At 35.2% G+C, this 24616-nt stretch overlaps 1 protein-coding gene across 1 annotated transcript in view; it reads right to left on the bottom strand.

Moving 5' to 3' along the window:
• The window catches only part of TRDN (triadin), a gene marked incomplete at both ends in the record, with an annotated part of 274757 nt that overhangs the window by 227681 nt on the left and 22460 nt on the right, over positions 1–24616 (bottom strand). Inside the window, 2 exons of the mRNA XM_084258151.1 lie at positions 5968–6000; positions 7058–7219. Coding sequence (XP_084114277.1) covers positions 5968–6000; positions 7058–7219 — 195 coding nt within the window. The remainder of the gene's footprint in view (positions 1–5967; positions 6001–7057; positions 7220–24616) is intronic.

The following is a 24616-nucleotide window of genomic DNA, read 5'->3' as shown; positions in this document are numbered from 1 at the left end:
AATATTAAGAAAATGTTAATTTTTTTTATTTCCATTAAATCTTTTTATTGAAGATATTAATGCTTATATTTTACATTTTTATAAAAGTACCAATACATTTATTTTTTTTAATTAATAAATTTTATTTTTATATTCCCCATACAATTGCAATCCCCCCATTCTGCAGTATGACCCCAATCCCTCCCCTCCCGCCCCCCACCCCCCAAAAAGTGTCTCTGGTTCATAGTTTTTGTTGATTTTGATTTTCACTTTCTTATAGTTATTCATTTTCCTGGTCCCTTATTTAAGTATTCTAGATTCCTGCTATGAGTGAGACCATCCGGTATTTTTCTTTTTCTTTTTGGCTTATTTCACTGAGCATGATCCCTTCCAGCGCCATCCATGTTGCTGCAAATTGCATGTGTTTATCTTTTTTGAATGCTGAGTAATATTCCATGGTATATATGTACCACATCTTCTTGATCCAGTCATCTATTTTTGGGCATTTGGGCTGTTAATGGCACATATTAAAAAAACTAGCAACAACAAATGTTGGCGAGGTTGTGGAGAAAAAGGAACTCTTCTGCACTGTTGGTGGGAGTGCAAACTGGTCCAACCACTATGGAGAGCTGTGTGGAGATTTCTGGACCTACTAAACATAGAGCTTCCACAGGATCCAGCAATTCCACTCCTAGGTATTTACCCAAAGAACACAGAAACATCAATTCCAAAGAACACCTGCACCCCTATGTTTATAGCAGCACTATTTACAATAGCTAAGCTTTGGAAAATGTTAATTTTTTTATATACCTCAAAGATATACTATTAAAGTAGATGAGATGAAAAAAGTAAAATGATGTGCAATTAGTAAAGTTTATTCTTTTTTTAAAATTTAAGCATACAAGAGTGTAGGCCAGAGGTGTGGGGGGGGGTGTTGATGCAAGTCAGGAGAGGTCTGCTGTGCCATGAGTGTAGCTCCCTGGCAGGGATTGAACTCTCACTGCAGTGGCTGCTAACAGCATCATAGTGCTGAGACTTTACCCCTTGCTCCACCAGGGAGGCCCAAATAAGTTTATTCTTATGTTATATAAAAGTAGTTTGATTCCAATAAAACCATTCAGAACCTTAAGATTAGAATCTATTTAGCTCTTAGCAAGTGAGATGTTAACAAATCCCTGAGGTATAAGGTCCTGTGAAAAAATGTTGCTCAATGGGATGGTCCCAGATAAAATACTCACTATATATATCACATAATTGTTTTAAGAAACATAATTTATAGTAGTGTTTGATTTTCATAGCTATTTTTTCAATAGTTATGTAATAAAAACATAACATTTTATAATTCAATGTAGAATCTTAATCATGAATTGTTTCATAATACAATATTTTAAAATGTTTGCCCACCTGAAAAAAAGTACATAAAAAATATAAAGACATTAGATACTACATTTAATACCCTAAAGCTATGTTCATATATAACAACATAAGCCATGGAATAGCATATTCAATAATTCATCCATATTAATAATTTAATAACCAATCCTGCATCCCTGACTTTAGTTGACTGGACCATTATTCCACATCAAATTAAAACTGCAGACTCTACTCATAAACAGCAAGGTGGTTGAATTTTTATTTTGGTAAAAATACAATAAATGGACAAATGAAACTAGCACTTTAAGAGTACATTTAAATGTTTCAAATAGATCAGGACAGTTGAATAAACAATGCCATAACCCGGTATTTTAGGTAATGTAAAATACCTAATTATTATTGACTATATCAGAATAAGAAAGGATATTAATAAAAGGTTGTTTAGATGGATCCTATAAATCAAATATTTTAAGAGATTATCCATTTTTCTCAATTACCCACCAATACTTTTTAAATTATGATTTTTAAATGTGAAAGTACATAAAATATCGTAAGATGGGGATAAACTCACAGTACCTTTTGTCCAATAGTAATATACACATAAGCAAAGTATGCCTTTACCTACAGGACACATTAAATGTTTTGTAAAATATTACATATTGCCTCATGTTCTCATTACTTCTACAGCCCTACCAAAAAATCTATAAAAAACAATTATAATGAAGTGTGTTTCTTCAGTACATTTCAACTAATACTTGTTTTTATCTAGCTTCAGTACCCAAGGTAGGGTACACAAGATTTTTCCTTAAATAATGATTTTATGCAACTTTTAACAGTTATTAAAGAAGATATTTGGGTGATTTAAAGTCAATTTTCCAAGTAATCACTCATGAAAATTACTGTACTTTGGTTTTAAACCCATATGTCCCTTAGACTGCTTTGACTTATGAGCATTACCATTTGTTTCAGAGAATCTTAAAGAACTATTTAGTAGTTTTTTTCTGTTTATTTGTTGAATCAAGGCAATAACTTGAAAAACAATAATCAGATAGGTTTGGTTGGATTTGCAATTTATGCTAATTGTTACACTAAATTTAATTTTAAATAATTCGATGGGAAAATTTAAACCAATAAGAACTGATTGTTATATACTAGATATTAAATTCCAGACAACATGATCTTATGATATTCTTATAGAATTCAATTTGTAAGAAGACATTTTTCCCACTTCCATATCCAACTGGAATTAACATATACTAAAGTTCTTCTTTTCAGATAACTACCAACATGTTAACTTAAACTTGACTATGGATAGGCGCTATCCATTGGAGATTACTAATAAAAAGACTTTCTGACCCCACAGTGTTTATTAATTAATCCAGAACCTCTAAACCAGAGCTCAGCAGCTGAAATATGCCTTGAGTTCTTGGCTTGTCATTCTGAATTTAGGAGTCAGGAAATCCTTCCTTTCTTGAACGTAATTGTTTTAGGATGGTTTTGCCACAGCTGAGTTTTACTAGTTTAACTCTCTTTGATCGACAAGTAACAAATTCAAATTTCCTAAATTAATATACACAAAGTGTATTTCACCCAGTAATAAGTTAATCATCATCTGTTCAAGTGAGACTGAAACTCCTCAGTAGACTGGGGAGATAACTACAGAAGCCAACAATTTCTTCTCTAGGGTAAACACATCCTACATGCTGCCAAACATATGCAGCAATAACTAACAATCACAATTATATCAACTTTGGCTTAAGTGTCAACTGTTTATTTGTCCCTCACATCACATGCACCTCAGGATGATATCCTTTGCTCTGCATTGTCATTTTTATTTTATTTTTCCCCATCACCACCCCTTTATATGCCTTTTACCATTTTCCGCATCTTCCTCCCTCTTAAACTCAGAAGCCTCACCTCATTTTTAAAGAAACTTTAATTTTTATAAATATTTTACTTTGTTAAATCATATATGGAAGTACCCAATAGCGTCTTTGTCATTCTGATTTGCTTTCCTACACTTAATTCCCCAAAACTCATTCCATTTTCCTCTAAATGGAAACATTTCATTTCTCTCATGACTAAATAATATTCCATTGTGTATATAAAAGTCTTCATCCATCCTCTGTCGGTGACACTTATTTTTCTGCCTTAGCTATTGTAAATAATGCTACAATAATCATTGCAGAGCATATAATTTTTTGAGTTGATGGCTTCATGTTCTTCAGATAGTTAACTGTCCAAGGGCAGGATTGCTGAGTCATAGAGTATTTCCGTTCCTAGTTTTTTTTTTTTTTAAGATTTATTTATTTATGCATACAAGACCTGGGGTACAAGCCGGAGTTTTGGAGGGTGAGATAATTCACCAGAGACAGAGTGGGGAACAGAACAGGAGATTACTAATAAAAAGAACAGGCAGATCGACTGAAATACACTGCTGAGGGGAGCAGCGGGCGAGACAGGAGAGGTCTGCTGCGCCATGTGGGTAGCTCCCTGGCCAGGGATTGAACTTGTGCTGTAGTGGCTGTGGTGCTTCATAGGTTGCATCTTAACCCCTTGCACCACCAGGGAGGCCTCGTCTGTTCCTAGTTTTTAAGGTAGCTTTTCAAAATGGCTTGTGCTAGTTTTCATTCCCATCAACAGTGTAATAGGGTTCCCCTTTTCCCACATCCTCTCTTTAATATATGCCATTCTCATGGGTGTGGTAGCTCATTGCGGTTTTGTGCTTTTGCCTGCATCTCTCTTATTAGAAGTGATAATGAACATCTTTTCATTTGTCCATTGGTGAATTGTCTGTTCAGTTCTGCTATCCATTTATAAATTGGGTTGTCTGTTTTTTATTATTAAATTATAGAGGTTTTTATATACCTTGGATATTAATCCATTGTCAGTAGTGTAACAGGTATGTATTTTGTCCTATTCAGTAGGAAGCATTTTAATCTACTATATTTTCTTTCACTGTGTAAAGTTTTTAATTTGAGATAATCTCAATTTTTTATTTTTGCTTTTATTTCCCTTGCTATGGGGCTTGAGTCTCTGAAAACATCTTTATCTCTGATGTCAGAGATATATATTGCCAATGCTTTCTTCTAGATATTTTATTACTGCAGTTCTCATATCTAAGTATTTAATCCATTTGGAAGATATTTGTGCATATAGATAGACAGTGAGTCAACCTCATTCTTTTTCTATGCGGCAGTCCAATTTACCCAGCACCATTTAACGGAATTCTCCTTTCCACACTATATGGTTGTAACTCCTTAATCATGAATTAAGTATTGATATGTATGTGCATTTAATTCTGGGCTTTCAATTTGGTTCCACCAATCCATGAGTCCATTTCTATTCTAATACTATTTATTGTTACTTTATAGTACAATTTAAAGGCATGTAATGTGATGACTGTTTCCTCCTTTTCTCTTAAGGATTATTTTGTTATTCAAGGCCTTTTACAGTTCTATATACATTTTAAAATTTGTGTAATTTCTTTGAGGAATATCATTTGGTATTTTGATGAGGATTACACTAAATTATTATATAGCTTTTGGTACAATATTCACTTTGACTATTTATATTTATTCACCCCATTATTTTCCCTTTCAGATATAATTCTATTCTTTCTTATAAAAATCTCTGTCCCAGGGCTCCCCAGTGGCACAGCAGTTGAGTGCTGGGCTGCGAAGCTGCCTGCAGCCTCTGCCGGTTCGATCCCCAGCCACCGGCGAGGGTCCCACATGCGCGCAGACCTCTCCTGCCATGCCTTCTCCTCCCTTCCGCAGTGTATTTCATCAGTCTGTCTGTTTTGTTCCCTGCTCTGGCTCTGGTGAATTCTCTCAGCCTCACATGTTTCTGACTATACCCAGTGCTTGTATAAATAAATAAATAAAACTTAAAAAAAAATAAAGCAAAAACAAAATAAACAAACAAAAAATCTCTGTCCTCTCAGGTTCTTGACCCATAGTATAGGACCATTTTTAAGTCTTAGTTTTCCCATCTTTTTTATTTTTGACTATTCTGTTTGGTCACTGAATATCTTAGATAGTCCTACAAGTAATCCTCTACACCATGGTCAAACACATCCACGCAACTCTATACTTTTAGGATAATACATGCTACATGTTGACTGGAAGTGCCTGTATCTGTAAGACTATTTACATCCAACTATCTCAGTCATATATACCATAATTATCACCTAAAATGCAAAATAAAACTGACAATAAAATAAGAAGGTTTAAATTAAAAAGAACTAAGTCAATATACTTGGTTACAGTGACACAAAAGATGAGCAGCATTAGCTTCTAGGCCATTTACAAGGCTACAGAAATTACCATTCATCTGTGCAATTCAAACTCATATTCATCTGTGAATAGATGAATTGGTACATCTACTATTGAGAGCATCAATTAAATAATCAACTGAAAAAACTGTGGGATCAGTTTTATTGGAGAGAATCCAGTATTTCTTTTCCCAACTATAAATCTTGATCTAATCATTAAGCTAAAACTCTATATTAAAAATAAACTAAGGCTACAATTCAAGCGAACTATGTATGAGTAGTGATGAAAATCAACATTACCATGAGAAAAATAATTTTTTAAAATGAAAATAACGAACCTTTTTTTTTCAAGGGAGGTTCCTCTATTTCACCTAAACCAAACAAAAACAGCAAATTAGAAAAACATAATATAGTATAACACTCTTTCTCTATTTTCCCAATTTCCTGTGTTTATTATAAAAAAATCTGTTTTGACAATAGTAGTTCTTAAATTGTTTCTCTAATTCCATTTTTTAAATATAAATTTAGTTTATGTACCTATACTTGAACTAATTTTACTTTTATGAGTTCAATAAAATTGTGGCAGTGATCCAAATTATACATTTGAGTTTATGTGTCATGTTCATTCAATTCTCTATTGTTCATCTTGACCTCTTCCTGGGGCCCAAAAATACAAATTCAGACAAAGTAATAGAAAGGGCTAAAATAATAAAAGATTTCCTGGTAGTCAAGGTAAATACATGATTTCCCATAATTAAGGCTGATACTAAAAATACCATATAAAAGGCAGAATCACAGTGCTTATTTTTTCACATCCATTTGATAATGATTTATATTGGTTTGAGTTTGTTATTTCCTTTTATTCATTAATATATATGAAAAAGTGCATAGGTTAGTTAGATAATTGTTGTGACAATTACAATGTGTGCTCCAATCTACATCTTCATTTGGTTCAATAAATTTACTTTTGATGATGATTTTAGTAGACTTGCTTTCCGCCATTTGACTATGAATATGACTTATTTGTATAAAACATATATATGTATATTTAGTCTTACCATTGTTGTTCCCTCCCTCCCCAGTTTTTCTAAGGATAAACTTGAGACATAGCTACTAATATATTCCCCAAAGAAGCATTTAAATGTGAGTTTATACAATGGATTTGTAGTAGTGCACAATAAGATCCTCTCTACCAAAAGGCTACTCTAATGATATACATTAGAGTATCTTTTATATCTCTGCCATAGTAGCAGAATATAGGATGAAAGGCAAATATAGAGATTAATTTACTGAGGTTGGCTGCCTGTTGATATAATATTAGAAAAGTATTATTTGGAGTTAGCCTAACCAAGTGCTCATTTATAGTTCAACTTAAACAAACCTTTTAATACATAACTAATATTAGATGTGTCTCTATGCAGCTCATACCTTTATCAGCGTCCTCGTCACCATCATCATCTTCTTCATCACCCTCAGATGAGATAATGTCAGATAACAAAGAAAAGAAACCATAAATCCAGTCTGTAGTTTCCTCCACAGCATCATGTACAAATTTTAGAGGATCTGAGCCAATCTTGGAAATAGAACTTGCTAAAATAATTTAAAACAAAAGAAAAAAATTACCATCAGTCCCAAAGAAACTGACAAAAGTTATCCTGATTTCTTCTTATGACACAAATACTGTGTCAATTTCATAAATTTAAATATTTCTTGATGATATTTTCTTTATTTTGCTCATAAATAGAAACTACATCTTGTCATGGTATACATGTTTACTTAATTAAAAAGAAAAGTTATTGAACACCTCTGATACCAAATCCTATAGGTTATCTTATGCTGAGAATTTTATAATCTAGATAAATGTCCAAGTCCAAACTTGATTCCATTGATCCAAGTTCACACTAGATTCCATTGGTTTAGTCACTGGATTTTTTTTTTTTAAACATTGAAAAAATTAGAAGACTAGCCCTTTTTTTTACCCATTGATTCCAAACACGAGATACTACCTGAAAACAAATATTTGAATTTCTAATAAATTTAATGAATAGAATTAGGAAAATTGGAATTCTATAGGTCTTCCTTTAAATATACTAGGGTATAAAAGCTATTTGTGAAATTAGAGATTAAATGAAAAATCAAACAGATAGTTTAAGGATTTCCAAAATGTTGTTTTCCAATTCTAATTATATAAAAATTGTTCTGAAGGGGCAAGAATAACCTTTAAGGTCTGATTGAAGAGGTGACCTATCTTGAAATATGGACTAAGATGCTCCTAACTTTTCATCAATCTGTAATTAAGTTTTAGCATTGTTTTCCTTCATTTCAAAAACAATTTTAGTATTTTAGAGATTCTTCTCCCTATGATACATTTAAGAGACTAGAATCATACTAACATATTACAATATCTAAAGGTTAAGTACTGCAAAATTAAGCTTTTACTCTGATTGATAAAGGAAGTCATTGAAAGATTTGAGCAGAGAAAAAGTGAGTTGACTTATATAACTTATTTTGCTATGTTGAAGATTGAAAGAATGCCAAGTTGGAAATAGGGAGAACAGTAAGAAGGCAAATGAACTAATCCAGAAGAAATACAACAGTAATTTTGATCATGATGAAACAGTACATATTCTATATGTATTTAAAAAATATAATTAAGAGTATATAGGCAAGGATGTAGTGTAATTATATATATATATATACACACACACACACACACACACATAAATATCTCGTGTTAGCAAACGCTAATCAGTCAAGTAGGAAAATTGAGACTAACCTTTGGATTCAACAATGAAAGTTTCAGGAGAGTGATTTCAAGACCAAATGAGAAAAATATAGAGGGGTATATTTGCTATGAATTAAATAATTGAGATTGAGAAATGGTTGAAGGAAGACTAATATCATAGATGATTTTTTTTAACATTTATAAAATGAAAAGATTATGTTTCCCTTTTTTTCCCCACTGATTCCATAGAAAAGGGAACATGAGAATTAGACTATTTAGGGGAATTTTTAATTTTAATTCAGAGGACTCCATGGGGCACAGAGCCTATTCCCAAGGATACCAAATTATAAATTATTGGTCTCAGGGAAACATCTCAATGATTCAGTGCTAACACAACTGCTCTTTAAACCTTATTTTACTGAATTCTGAAGAGTTTCATATGAGCAAGAAATGGTAACCTAATTGGTGAGTTTAAACCTTACAAGAAGAAATTGAAATTGAATTTTAAATTGCAATTGAGAATTTCAAAATATTATATGTAGGGAACTAGACTTTTCTGGCACCATTAAAAGCATTTTTAGCACTAGTACATTTTATATCCAATGGAAGACTACTCCAAATTGGATTTTTATGGTCTGAATAGATTAAAACTATTTCCCCATTTTTCTTCTTTTAAGTGTTCAGTGTGGATCACAGAAATAAAATCCAACAAAATAGATATTAGTTTAATTATCCTGATGCCTATATATACAACATATACTCTGCAGACATGTATATTGCCTGGTTCTAAAGTAGTCAAATTAGACTACTTTCATAAGGACCATGTAGTTGGCTTGAGACCAAGTTCTAATTTTTAGTCATGTAAACAACTTTAATTATCTTTGTTTACATATACTTAAATAATTAAATAGTAGTCTACAAGATGATTCTTACTCTCTCTTGCAGATATCATATTCAAATCATATCAATAGAAATAATATTATCCAATGTAATATCCTTTTATAAATTTTTTAGTGATGTCCTTTTTATAAAGGGATAATCAAGAAATTGTACTTTCTTACCTCTCATGTTAAATTATACATATTGCAGTTAAGATCATCATAAATTGATAGAAGTTAACACTTAAAGAGTATATATTACCTGCAGGATTGTACTCTAAGAACTTTATGAATATTGATTCTTGTTTTCATTCCAATAACCCAATAAGTATAATAAAACTAAGGCACAGAGAATTTAAACAAACTGCAAAAGAGAAATTAAATGAGTCACTTTCTTTGCTTCTTCCTAATTACACAAGTCCATGCCTTCACCATTATGCTTGACCATCAATCTTCAATTCTTTAAATAATATTTGACTCTTCTTTATCTTTTATATCCTAAGAAACATCAGCAGACAACAGGTACAAGCATACAATCAAGATCAGACTAAGTATTCAAGTTCAGACCTCCTACCTTGTATATGAAAAACCATATTGGAGCCACAGACAAAAGGAAAAATCAGTATAATGATCCTGTTTTTTTGTGTTTATTTTTTTCTGTGCTATCTTAATTTAGAAATTAGGATATTTTATTGTGATCAGGCATGTGTGCATTGATTGTTTTATTTGTCTATATCTTTTATAAGTTGGATAAAAAGTTGAATACATTCCAAACAGGCACATACAAGAATAATGCTTACTTATAACAAAACCACCTGGAAGAATTTTATGAGGATTCATTTCTAAGTGTGTTCTCCCCCACACCTGGGTCCTGAGTCCTGTGTCTCTGTTCAATTTAGACTCACCATAACAATGGAAAAGCATTTTAATATCTATTTTGGAAAACATTTTATTCTTGTTATGAGAATTTTAACATCTAATAAATATGCTGTCTTTATTTAAAAAATTAATATTTTATTCATCACAGATTTTTACTTTAATATTGAATTTTAAATGTTGCATTAAAATATTATTTTAATCACCAAGATTTTTAGAGTCCTCTTAAATTTTATACCAAAGGAGAGTACTTATTCACCTTGCTCTAGTTCTGGTGTTTCCTCCACCTACCAGCTGTGTGATGTTGAGAATAATTTTTGTCATATTTATAAAACTTAGACTTCTCTGCTTTTCCAAAGTGATTATTCTAAATCAAGACCTCAACTCCTTATGCCTATTATCCCTAAAATCAACCATCTCATAAACCAATTAATAATGTATCCAGTTCTGGAACAATTTATAATATGTAAAAAAGGAAAACCAAAGAACTCTGTATTTCAGTTTGCTCAACTGTAAAATGGCAATAAGAGCAACAATACTTCACAAGGTCATTGTGAGTATTACTTGAGATAATGCATTCAAATATCACACAGTAGAGTGCTTAGCAATTAATAATCTCAATGCAGAGACAAGTGAGATTATGATAGAACTTATCAAAAAAGAGAACAACTGAGTGATAGGTCTCTAGATTTGTCTATCAAATCTCTGAGTCACCCAACAGGAAAGCAGGAGTCCCTTGCATCTCTGATCCTTCACCCAAAAGTCTTTTTCTACACCAGATGGCATTTATTGGTGCCCACTCAAACTCATTACATATACAGTATTTGGAGTAAATTGCTTAAGGTAGAGTAAAGGTTAGATAATTATTAATTCAATTTTCAGAATCATTTAGCACAATCATTTAGTAGTGCCCCAAAAGTGGAGTCACTATAAATATCACTTTGCCATCACTTATTTACTATGTCCTCACATACAGGGTCTGTGAAATGCAATCCTTATGAATAATGGCCAACTTGTTTTCCTAAGTACTTCCCAGAAAATATTCACACCTAAGTATTTGGATTTCAATTAAGGTAACTTTTTAAGTTTTTCCTAGATTAGGAAAAATTCAATTTGTCTGTATATTGATGTGTATTCCTTGTACATAGTATCTGAGGTTGACTAAAAAAGAGAATATTTAGCATTTACAATGTGTAATATTCTAACTTTATTTTTCACTTCTTGTTTGGTTTTAGATTCCACATAGAAGTGAAATCATTTGTCTTTCTCTGTCCCACTTATTTCACTAAGCATGATGTTCTTGAAGTTCATGCTGTAGCAATCAAGATTCCCTTCTTTTTATGACTGAATAATAAATATTATATATAAAACATATTTGTTCATTCATTAATCAATGGACATTTCAGTTGTTTCAATATCTTAGCTATTGTAAATAATGCTGCAATGTACATGGAGGTGCAGACATATTTTCAAGTTAGTGATTTTGTTGTCTTTGGAAATTTCCATTCCCAACAATAGAGTAAAACCATTCCCTTTTCACTACATTCTTACCAACATTTGCTATTTCTTGTCTTTTTTATAATAATAGCCATCCTAACAGGTATAAAGTGATATCTCATTGTAATTTTGGTTTATCCTTGTTCACTACATCAAGAATTGATAAACCCTGTTTCATGTACCTATTAGTCATTCCCTTTCTTATTGATTTTTATATACTTTTTATATATTTTGAGTTTTTTTAAATTATTTTTTAAAGATTGATTGATTTATACAAGCACTGGGTACAGTCAGAAGTGTGGGGGGTGACAGAATTCACCAGAGCCAGAGTGGGGAGCAGAACAGGCAGAATGATGAAGTACACTGTGGATGGGAGTAGCGGGCGCAGCAGGAGAGGTCTGCGAGCCATGTGGGAGCCTCACTGGCGGCCAGAGATCAAACTGGCGCTGCAGAGGCCGTGGGCAGCTTCGCATCCCAGCACTCAACTGCTGAACCACGGGGGTGGCCCTATTTTGAGTTTTTAAATTATATATACACTAGATATATTTTTCCTCCGATTTCATGGGTTGTCTTTCATTTTGTTTAGATTTCCTTTGCTGTGTAGATTTACAGTTGATGGCAATAATCTTACAATATGTTTTATTCTAGAAGTTTTATGGTTTTATTTCTTACTTCAAGTGTTTAATCCATTTGAATTAGTTTCGTATATGGTATAAAATAATGGTCCAATTTCATTCTTTTGCATGTCACTGTTCAGCTTCCCCAGCAACATTTATAGACGTTTATATCTGTTCCCTATTATATTTCCTTGGCTTCTTTGTTATAAATTAATATACAGATGAGTTCATTTCTGGCTCATAATCCTGTTCCATTAATCTGTATGTTTTGATAATTATAGATTTGTGATATAGTTTGAATTCAGGGAACATGATGCTTCCAGCTATGTTCTTCTTTCCCAAGATTGCTATGAGTATTTACAGTCCTTTGTTTTTCCTTATAAATTTTCAGTATAATATCTCATTTTAAGCATATTATGATTAATGAAGTGCTGCCATTTATGGACTCACTATCCATGGTTTCCAATTTCAATATATGAGAATGCTGTTTATATGTATACCAATAGTTTTCTAGAACTCAAGAAATTATAAATTTTGATGACTAGTTTATCTCTCCTGTTGCAGATAAGTGTTTAAATACTTTAGCCTCTACTGGTGAAATTTTATCAAGTGAAGAAAAAATATTAATAAATTATGCCTCATTTAATACGTTCTAAGCTACATGACAGTTCATGCTTGAAGTACTGTAAAATTACTTAATTTTTGTCTTTATGGTAAACAAAATTTCCTAGAATGTTACCAGTGACAAACAGAGATTCAGATTTGTTTTCCCATGCCCACATAAACATCCAGGATGAAAAGAAGGGAAACACAGGAGAAAAAACAAAACAAAAAAATTAAAATATTGAATGCTATGTGAGTATATTCAAAAAGCAGTGTTTTTCTCTAATGAAAACACCTAGAAATTTCTTACACCTAGAAATTTATCTGAGAGAATGTAAACTCTTATTAAATAGTTTAGACTTTTGAGGTTTAGCTTCATTTATAATAGCCAACTATTTTGTAAGGGTAAGGTCTGAAATGCTCATAATTTATTTTTAAGTAGAACACAATATGAAATGAAAAACATTCACTGTGTACATAATAGGCCTGAGTCTTCAGGTCAAGGATTCCTTAGCATTGACATAACTAGTCTAGATATTTCAGAAATAACAAACAAAAACATGCCTTTGCATTCACTATAAAGATCATTATCTTCATTAAAGTTATGTTTGCTTTAAACGTAGTATGTTTAGTCGGAAGTAACTTCTAACTTTTCATATGGAATCATTTGGCTTTAACATACTTGGTTTAATTTAGTGATGTCAGAAACCTCTACTTTAATTTTTTATCATCACTATGGTGTAGCTTTCAATTTCTTATATTCAAATACCTTTTTCTTCTCTTGATTTTACTGTATTCCTGTCTGCTATTTCATTTCAAATTGAATGTAAAGCCTTTGTCAGAGAAATAGGAAGTATCACCTGCAGGCAAATCAAGAATTTAAGCAATGTTTGATACATTGCATTATTTCTCTATAATTAACCCCTAAGCAGTACTTACATGCTAACAATATAACTTTATAAAAGGCACACTAACTAAAATTTCATATCTTCCCATTATTTATCTTGAAAAAAGCAGGCATTATGCTATATTTTTGAAAGATTCCTTTAGTTCCAGTAACAACACTTGATATTTTGGTATCTAATAACTATTTTTGCTGTGAACAAAATAGTCATAATTTGTGACCCTAATACATCTTTCTTAAACATAGCTTTTCCAATCAAGAAACTATTTAAAAGAGGTTTATTTTTTAAAAACAATCTTTGAAATTATAGTAATCCTTTAAAATGATGACAGTAAAGGGTTAATTGGAATGGATTTGGCCAACTGACAGGGGCTTGGGTGAGGAAAAGTGAAAAATAATGAAATAGGTAGTAGTGAATTAAAATGAAATACAATTGGTGTACTATATGTACTGGATGATTGTTTACAGTACTTAATATTATTTCAAGAATGGCTATAACTCCGATACATACCTCTCGAATTCAAGCTGTGTTCTAAACTTTCCTTGACATTTAATATGTAATTTAAGAAAATTTTTGTATTTATTTAATCGACAATTTGTGATTTAGCAAAAACTATGAATATTAAATCAGTTCATTTCAAATTGAGTATTGAAATAATTAACTTATGAAATAATTTGTGAGATGCTTCTACAGAGGGCCTTTCTAGACTTCTATTTAAAAAAGAATATGGAGAGGGGCGGAGCAACATGGCGGCGAGGAGACGCTGCGAGTAAGATCTCCCATTAAAAAAAGTTAATAGGGAGGAAAAGCGGCAGGTCCCAGTGAGAACTGGGACACGGAAGATAAACGGACGACTCCAGCAAACTGCCCGAAGAAGAAAGTTGCCATAAAAGAGGACGAGAAGGGAGGGAAGCGCAGAACCCTGCTCCCCTCCCCCGCCCACAGAGGCGGCACTCTCCCACCGGCAGAGACGAGGGAAACAACAAACCAAAACGCCCAACAAGAAAAACGGATGCAGCAAGTGGGACTGTGAGTGGAAAGGAACTATTTCAGCCACCACACCCCGTGAACGGGAGCTGAGGCGAACCCTGCAGGATCCGCCGCGGAGGTGAGCTCCAGGCACCATTAAAGAGAGCCCCGCCCCCCAGGAGGAGACCAGCACCAGCACACAGCCCCGGCCGCCCGGTAAGCTTGCGCGAAAGCGGCGCTTGGATTGCAGCTGCCCAGGGCCCTGCGCCTGCGACCTAGGCTTGCGGGGAGACGGCGGAGGCCCTCCCTGAGTGAGCAGGAACAAGGTGCCCAGGCAGGGGAGCGGGATTCAAAAGGCGCCATTCCCGCGCCACTGATCTGGGCTACAGCCCGCGTCCTGGAACTGAGGGCTTTGGAACTGAGACCCGGGCGGAGGCCCTCCCTGAGTGAGCAGGAACAAGGCGCCCAGGCAGGGGAGCGGGATTCAAAAGGCGCCATTCCCGCGCCACTGATCTGGGCTACAGCCCGCGTCCTGGAACTGAGGGCTTTGGAACTGAGACCCGGGGCACGAAATTAGGGGCGTGGGTTCCCCACGACGGTGGGGCACAAGGCAGACACAGTACCCCAAAGCCGTTGAGGTGTACCCTACCATCCCCGCTCTGCTCCCTGTCCCACGGGGTGGAAAATCAGCTCCCCAAGGGCTCTAGGAGAGATCTCTGGTGCCACCTAGCGACTTGACCCCAGCACAGGCTACTGAAGGAGCTAGTGGCCAGCTGGGGAGTTAGCCCACACCGGGCCCCTTCTGAACAAGTAGTCTGAGCCCACAGGGAGAGCGAGCACCCACAGCCGGGGCAGACCAGGCGCGCAGAATAGTGTGCCTGAGACCAGAAGCGCAGGGAGTGTGTCCCACATCACCATTTTAGAACAGGGACATTTCTACAGTAAAGACTACCTGCAGAAGGCTTCCTCAGGAGCCAGAGGTGAGCGGGGTAAGTTCGCCCACGCCAGACCCCCTCTGGCCTGCAGTCCAAGCCCAGAGGGGAGCAGGAACCCACCGCCGGGGCAGACCAGGCGTACAGGGGAGTGTGTCCCCACATCGGCATTTTAGAACAGGGACCTTTCTCCAGTAAAGGCTGCTTGAAACTGACAGATGACTCCTGGAAGAACCAGAGGGGAACAGAGAAGCCCACCCAAGATGCCGGCAAGTCCCAACAACACAGTGTCCCAACGCATACGGCAAATTAGAAAACAGACAGTAGGGAGGAGAAGAACCACACGCAACCTAGCAACTCTCCAGAGAAAAAGCACACCACAAAAAGAAAGCCAGCCCCCAGATTGCAACGACAATAACTTGGAAGAATTTCTGAGCCTTCCAGAAAGAGAATTTAAAATTGCCGTGATTAAAAAACTGACAGAAGTCATAAAGGAAAACAATGATAAGGGAAAAATAATCAACGATCAGAAGAATGCAATTGAGTCCCTAGAGAGGGAAAACAATGGTCAGAAGAAAGAAATTGAGTCCCTAAAGAGGGAAGTAAAAGAAATGCAGGAGATCAAAGAATTAATGGAAGAACTAAAGAATTCTGGGAAAAGCAATGAAAGCAGAATAGATGAAATGGAAGAACGAATAAGTAATCTTGAAGACACAGAAATAAAAAGAACCAAAACAGAAAAGGAAAGAGAAGTACGAAGGAAAAAGAATGAAGAAAGACTTCGGGAACTATCTGACTCCATGAGGAAAGGAAATATAAGAGTTATAGGAATACCAGAAGGAGAGGAGAGAGATGTAGGAACAGAGAAAATATTCAAAGAGATAATTGAAGAGAACTTCCCAAATGTGAAGAAGGAGCTGAAAATTGATATACAAGAAGCAAGAAGAACACCAAACTTCCACGACGAAAGGAAAAATACAGCAAGACACATAATAGTAAAGCTCCCAAGAATCCAGGACAAGGAAAAAATAATGAAGCTGGCAAGAGGGAAGAAACAGATAACATTCAAAGGAAAACCAATCAGGCTGACATCAGACTTCTCCGAAGAAACACTACGGGCAAGGAGAGAGTGGAGGGACATAGTCAACAGACTCCAAGAAAACAGATGCCAACCAAGAATACTCTATCCCGCAAAGCTCTCCTTCCTCTTTGAAGAAAGAATATGGACCTTCCCAGACAAACAGAAACTCCGGAATTTCATTGCAACTAAACCCCCACTCCAAAAAATACTACAAGGAGTCCTAAAGCCAGAACCTCAGAGCGACGAATAACAATGAAAGAAGGCCCAAAAAAAAAAAAAAAGTTATTAAAAGAATAAATAAATAAAATCAAAGGAAAGACAAACACAATGGCAAATACAGATGTTAACATATCAATATTAACTCTAAATGTAAATGGACTAAACTCTTCAATAAAAAGACACAGAGTTGCAGCCTGGATTAAGAAACAAAACCCAACCTTTTGCTGTCTCCAGGAAACACATTTAGCTACAAAAGATAAAAATAGGCTCAAAGTTAAAGGATGGAAAACAATCCTACAAGCAAATGGATCAAAAAAGAAAGCAGGAACAGCTATACTTATATCAGATAAAACAGATTTCAAACTCAAAAAGATAAAAAGAGACCCCAATGGTCACTACATTATGATCAAGGGGACAATACTTCAAGAAGAAATAACACTCATTAACATATACTCACCAAACGAAGGAGCACCAAAATATATCAGACAACTGTTGTCCTCTCTGAAAACAGACATCAGAGAAAACACATACGTAGTGGGAGACTTCAACACACCACTATCAACAATGGATAGATCAACAAGACAAAAAATAAGTAAAGAAACCAAAGCTCTAAATAAAGACCTAGAGCAATTGGGCTTAACAGACATCTATAGAACACTAAACCCCAAAAAAACGGAGTACACATTTTTCTCAAGCGCACACGGATCATTCTCCAGGATCGATCACATACTGGGGCACAAGACAAACATCAACAGATACACCAAGATTGAAATCATATCAACCATCTTTTCTGACCATGAAGGCATCAAACTAGAAATAAACCATAAAAAGAAGGCAAGGAACTTTCCTACCTCATGGAGATTAAAAACCACACTACTGGAAGACCATTGGACTAATGAGGAGATCAAAGAAGAAATTAAAAAATTTTTTGAATTGAACGACAAGGAGGACACCAATATCCTAAATGTATGGGATGCAGCAAAAGCAGTAATAAGAGGAAAATATATAGCAATAGAAGCTCACATCAAGAAACAAGAAAGAACGCAAAGAAACAACCTAATCTCGAAGCTCAAAGATCTAGAAAAAGAACAACAAAAAAACCCCACAACCAGTAGAAGAAAAGAAATAATAAAAACCAAAGCAGAAATAAATGAAATTGAAACTAAAAAAACAATCCAAAAGATCAATGAAACCAAGAGCTGGTTCTTTGAAAAAATCAATAAAATAGACAAACCCCTAGCCAGGCTCACAAAGGAAAAAAGGTAGAAAGCACAAATAAACAGGATCATCAATGAAAGAGGAGAAATCACAACGGACACAGCAGAAATCAAAAGAATAATCAGTAACTACTATGAACAGTTATATGGAAACAAGTTTAACAATCTAGAGGAGATGGACAAATTCCTACAACTCTACAATCACCCAAAGCTAGATAAAGAAGAAATAGAACACCTAAACAGACCAATTACAAGCAGTGAAATTGAAATGGTAATCAAAAACCTCCCCAAAAACAAAAGCCCAGGACCTGATGGATTTACAAATGAATTCTACCAAACATTCAGAGACGAATTAGTGCCTATCCTTCACAAACTCTTCCAAAAAATTGAGAAGGAAGGGACAATACCAAACACATTCTATGAAGCCAACATTACACTAATACCAAAACCGAACAAGGACAACACAAAAAAGGAAAACTACAGGCCAATCTCCCTAATGAACACTGATGCAAAAATCCTCAATAAAATTTTAGCTATCAGAATCCAACAATGTATCCATAAGATAATTCACCACGACCAAGTAGGATTCATTCCAGGGGCACAAGGATGGTTTAACATCCGAAAATCAATCAACGTTATCCAACACATCAACAAAAAGAAATATAAAAACCATATGATAATATCAATAGATGCTGAGAAAGCTTTCGACAAAGTGCAACACCCATTCATGATAAAAGCCCTTGAAATTCTTGGGATACAAGGAACATACCTCAACATCATAAAGGCCATCTATGACAAGCCAACAGCCAGTATCATTCTCAATGGTGAAAAGCTGAAAGCAATTCCATTAAGATCTGGAACAAGACAAGGATGTCCACTCTCACCATTGCTTTTCAATATAATACTGGAAGTCCTAGCCAGGGCAATAAGACAAGAGAAAGACATCCAAGGAATCCAAATAGGAAAAGAAGAAGTCAAACTATCACTATTTGCAGACGATATGATATTATACATAGAGAACCCCAAAAACTCCACAGAAAAGCTAATTCAACTCATCAATCAGTTCAGTAAAGTGGCAGGATACAAAATCAACACGCAAAAGTCAGTAGCCTTCCTATACACAAACAATAAATCTGAAGAAGAAGAAATCAAAAAGACCATCCCTTTTGTTATTGAAACAAAAAAAATCAAATATTTGGGAATAAATCTAACAAAAGAGGTAAAGGACCTATACAAAGAAAACTATAAAACACTGTTAAAAGAAATAGAAGAAGACACAAAGAAATGGAGAGACATCCCCTGCTCATGGATTGGAAGAATAAACATTATTAAAATGGCCATCCTTCCAAAAGCAATATACAGATTCAATGCTATTCCAATCAAAATTTCAATGTCATTCTTCAAAGAAATAGAACAATTATTGATGAAATTCATATGGAATCACAAAAAACCCCGAATAGCCAAAGCTCTCCTGAAAAAAAAAGAAGGGAATGGAGGCATCAGACTCCCAGACTTCAAACTATACTACAAAGCCATAATCATCAAAACTGCATGGTATTGGAACAAGAACAGACATACAGACCAATGGAATCGAATAGAAAATCCAGAAATAAACCCACAGATTTATGGTCAACTAATCTTTGACAAAGGAGCAAAGACTATGCATTGGAGCAAAGAAAGTTTGTTCAATAAATGGTGCTGGGAAAACTGGGTCGCTACATGCAAAAGAATGAAGCTTGACCACCACCTCACACCATACACAAAAATCAACTCAAAATGGATTAAAGAACTAGACATAAGACCTGAAACCATAAAATATATAGAAGGAAATATAGGCGAAACACTACGTGATTTGCACATCAAAGACATCTTTACAGACACATCACCCAAAGCAGTGATAGTGAAGGCAAAGATAAACAGCTGGGACTATATCAAATTAAAGAGCTTTTGCACAGCAAAAGAGACAATAACAAAAACAAAGAGAAACCCCACCAACTGGGAGAACATTTTTGCACCCAACACTAATGATAAAGGACTGATCACAAAAATCTGCAAAGAGCTGATGAGACTCAACAACAACAAAGAAAATAATCCAGTCAAAAAATGGGCAGAAGAGCTTAAAAGAAACTTCTCTGAAGAGGAAATGCAAATGGCCAACAGGCATATGAAAAAATGTTCAACATCACTTGTCATCAGGGAAATGCAAATCAAAACTACCATGAGATACCATCTTACACCAGTGAGAATGGCACATATTAAAAAAACTAGCAACAACAAATGTTGGCGAGGGTGTGGAGAAAAAGGAACTCTTCTGCACTGTTGGTGGGAGTGCAAACTGGTCCAACCACTGTGGAAAGCTGTGTGGAGATTTCTGGACCTACTAAACATAGAGCTTCCATATGACCCAGCAATTCCACTCCTAGGTATTTACCCAAAGGACACAGAAACATCAATTCCAAAGAACACCTGCACCCCTATGTTTATAGCAGCACTGTTTACAATAGCTAAGCTTTGGAAACAACCCAAATGCCCAAAAATAGATGACTGGATCAAGAAGATGTGGTACATATATACCATGGAATATTACTCAGCATTCAAAAAAGATAAACACATGCAATTTGCTGCAACATGGATGGCGCTGGAAGGGATCATGCTCAGCGAAATAAGCCAAAAAGAAAAAGAAAAATACCGGATGGTCTCACTCATAGCAGGAATCTAGAAAACTTAAATAAGGGACCAGGAAAATGAATAACTATAAGAAAGTGAAAATCAAAATCAACAAAAAACTATGAACCAGAGACACTTTTAGGGGGGCGGGGGCGGGAGGGGAGGGATTGGGGTCAGAATGGGGGGCTGCAATTGTATGGGGAATATAACAATAAAATTTATAAAAAAAAAAAAAGGAAAAAAAAAAAGAATATGAAGAAGCCTCATTTTAATATATTTAAATGCATTCTCTGCCCAATGAATGAAAACCATGACATTGTAATACTCAAAAACAGATATTATACTTTAAAAGAAAGACATTTAAAAAGCTGTATATAATCCCTTGTCCTAAATAACACAAGTGACTTCAAAACCAAATATCTCTGAAAAGATTTTCCTTCAATTAGATTTTTATTTTTTTATTGTTTTTCAAAAGACTTATTTATTTATACAAGAATGGGGGTACAGGCCAGAGGTCTGGGAGGGTGAGAGGATTCACCAGAGACGGAGTGGGGAGCAGAACAGGCAGATGGACCGAAAACGCTACTGAGGGGAGCAGCAGGAGAGACAAAAGAGATCTGCTGTGCCATGTGGGTCACCTCCCTGGCCCGCCAGGAATCAAACCAGTGCTGCAGAGGCTGCAGACAGCTTTACAGAGCTGCGATCAACCTCCTGCGCCACCAGGGAGGCCCTTCAATTAGATTTTTAACACAGAATATTTACAGAGGTTGAAACTTTGGAAACGGCTATCCTAACCTAGGTGACCTTTCCAACACATGTTGAAATGAAAAGTTTGATTCAGTGAAAATACAGTGGCACTTGCAATATTAATCAAATGGTGAGAATTTTTACTCATGCTTATGGTGCTGGGGCCTGAAGATAGATGAAAAGCACTTGGAATGAGAGTGATGATAAGTAGAGGAAAGAAGGAAATCTGGGATACGAAGGATGAACTCAAATTAAGAACAGGCACCTGAGTCTGTCCTGTGACCAGCAAACCTCACTCTTCACACCTTCACATTTCATCATGGATCTAAATATGCACTTTGGCCAGAATGGAAGCAGCCAAAGAAGGATCTGGCAGGAGCTGTGAAACAGCTGCGGTACCACACCAACAGGTAAACCAAGGGGTCTTTGACAACTGTGCCTGGTCCCCTACAATGACCTTCGTGCCCGACTTGCCTCTGTCTTCCAAATCTCCTACTCAGTGATTTCTGTAGCTCACACATACCTGGGACTATGCAGGGGAGGGAATTCTGGAAAATGCACTGCCACCTTTAGCTAAGGGACACAACTAATCTACTTCAATAATTACCAATATTTGGTCAATCTTAATGATCTTTTTTTCTTCCCTGACATTTAGTTCTCTTTTTTTCTAGTTTGCTAAATATTTTAAAGCAGATCCTAAATACTTAAATTTTTAATCCCAGATCCATAATAATCCATACTGATTAGTCATAAGATTAGTGTGCATGTCTGTGGCATACTGATTTGTGTGATAGTTTCTTGCTTGAGGCAAAAAAATGTTAAAAGTAAAATTTGTATCTTTCTGTGCAAAGCCTGGAATCAGCCACATCTTGAACATTCAGTTCCTTTTATCAGGAAATGGTATTTTGAGACTAAAATTTAGTCAGCAGGGATGTTCAATGCATTAGACTGTCATTGTTTTTAAACCTTTTGAATAAGCAAAAAAAAAGGAAATTTTCAAAAGTCAAAGAATACAGGATTTCTCACAACTTTGTAGCTTTTATACTTACATTCTTTTGCTTTTGAAAAATCTTAATTTTTAATGATGTCAATTTAATTATATTTGCCCTTTTCCTATGTTACAGCAATACAATTTCAAGTAAAAATGATACTAGCATTATATTAACAATAAAATAATGACATAGTGTGGTAAAACAATGTTACCCCAATTAAAAAATGAAGAAAAAATACAAAGAGTAAAAATAATAAAAGCAATAAATAGAAATTTGGATCTCTTCACTTCTTTTCATCCTTGAGCTACTAAGAACTTGAACCACACTAAGAACAGAGAGCTAGAATTGTGCTTTTCAAAGTCATTAAAAGTAATTGTTTTCTCTGTGAGAATGAGGTTCATTTATTTTAGTACATGTCAATTTTAGTGAATGTTTATTTTCCTTTAAATATTTTTATTATAACTTAATTATAATTATTTACAAGAACACTTAATCAAAACTATATGAATACATATTATGAAAAATTATGTGTCATCCTTATTCATTGAAATACACATCTCTTCTTCCCTTTACAATTACTTACTTTTTGTTTATCCTTACATTACCTCTTATATTTATTTCATATATCCTTGTTTAAGGGAAGCCATCTAAAATTTTAAACAAGATAATAATACAATAATAATTTCCAATTTCCAATAATTAGTTCTCAGAATGAGAAAGGAAAAAATGGCAAGATGGAAGCAAAAGAAACTATGTGGCCACTATGACAATTTAGGGAAAATAAGGTAGGAGTTCAGGAGATGAAATAAAGAATACAGAACAGAATGAAGGGATTTAAAAAGTGGAATGGGGGGCCTCCCTGGTGACACAAGGGGTTAAGACACAATCTATGAAGCTGTCCACAGCCTCTGCAGCACAAGTTTGATCCCCTGCCAGGGAGAAACCCATATGGTGCAGCAGACCTCTCCTGTCTGTCTGCTGCTCCCCTCAGCAGTGAATTTCAGTCAGTCTGCCTGTTCTGTTCCCCACTCTGTCTCTGGTGAATTCTCTCACCCCCCACATCTCTGGCCTATTCCTCGGCTCTTGTACACATAAATAAATAAATCTTTAAAAAAAAAAGTGGAATGGGGCCTCCCTGGTGGCACAAGGAGTTAAGCTATGAAGCTATCCGCAGCCTCTGCAGCACGAGTTAGATCCCTAGCTAGCCAGGGAGCAACCCACCTGGCACAGCATATCTCTCCTGACTCAACTGCTGCTCTCCTCAGCAGTGTATTTCAAACAGTCTGCCTGTTCTGTTCTCCACTCTGTCTCTGGTGAATCCATTTACCCCCACACACACATCTCTGACCTGTACCCCAGTTTCTGTATGCACAAATAAATAAATCTTTATTAAAAATTAGAATATACCACATTTTAACTTTTAAGATCCCAAATAAACATGTTTTCTCAAACCATTGTCATTTTCTTTTTCTATTTCTCTCTTCCTGCTCTGATCTCGGGATACTACCCATATTAGGTTAAGCTATCAGTCTTTCTCCCTCTTTTAGTAAGAATCATTCAAAAATGAAAATAAAGGACAGACACAAAGCTCTTAAGTACATAAGATTCCAAAAGATAAAAGCCATTGATTTATAACTTTGAAAAAATAAAATACTTGCAGATGTTAGATGTCTATATGCTTTTGAAACCAAAGGAAAACTGGGATCCTAATTTCAAAGAACTTTTGGTGTGCTAATTGTTTTACTGACTGCACAAGGAAATGACTGTCACTTTCCTAATCTACATTTGAATAGTCAAGTGTAGCTCCAATCCTTGCCATTCAACATCTGAGGCTTTGGCATTTTCTTCTTACTTTCTTTCATATTTTTTCAATTGAAAGTTTTCCATATTTATCTTTATTATTCACTAACTTCAGAGTTTTAGAAATATACACTTGGGTGGAACTTTAACACAATTAAACACACACACAAGCATCATTAGTCTAAACTGTGTAGTGATTTCAGGGCCTCCCTGGTGGTGCAAGGAGTTAAGACACAACCTATGAAGCTATCCGCAGCCACCG

This window comes from Talpa europaea, assembly GCF_964194135.1.
Source record: "Talpa europaea genome assembly, chromosome: 2".
In the NCBI taxonomy this organism is placed as follows: Eukaryota; Metazoa; Chordata; class Mammalia; order Eulipotyphla; family Talpidae; genus Talpa; species Talpa europaea.
The sequence above is the reverse complement of the archived record's forward strand: the minus strand, read 5'-3'. Positions and strand labels throughout refer to the sequence as shown.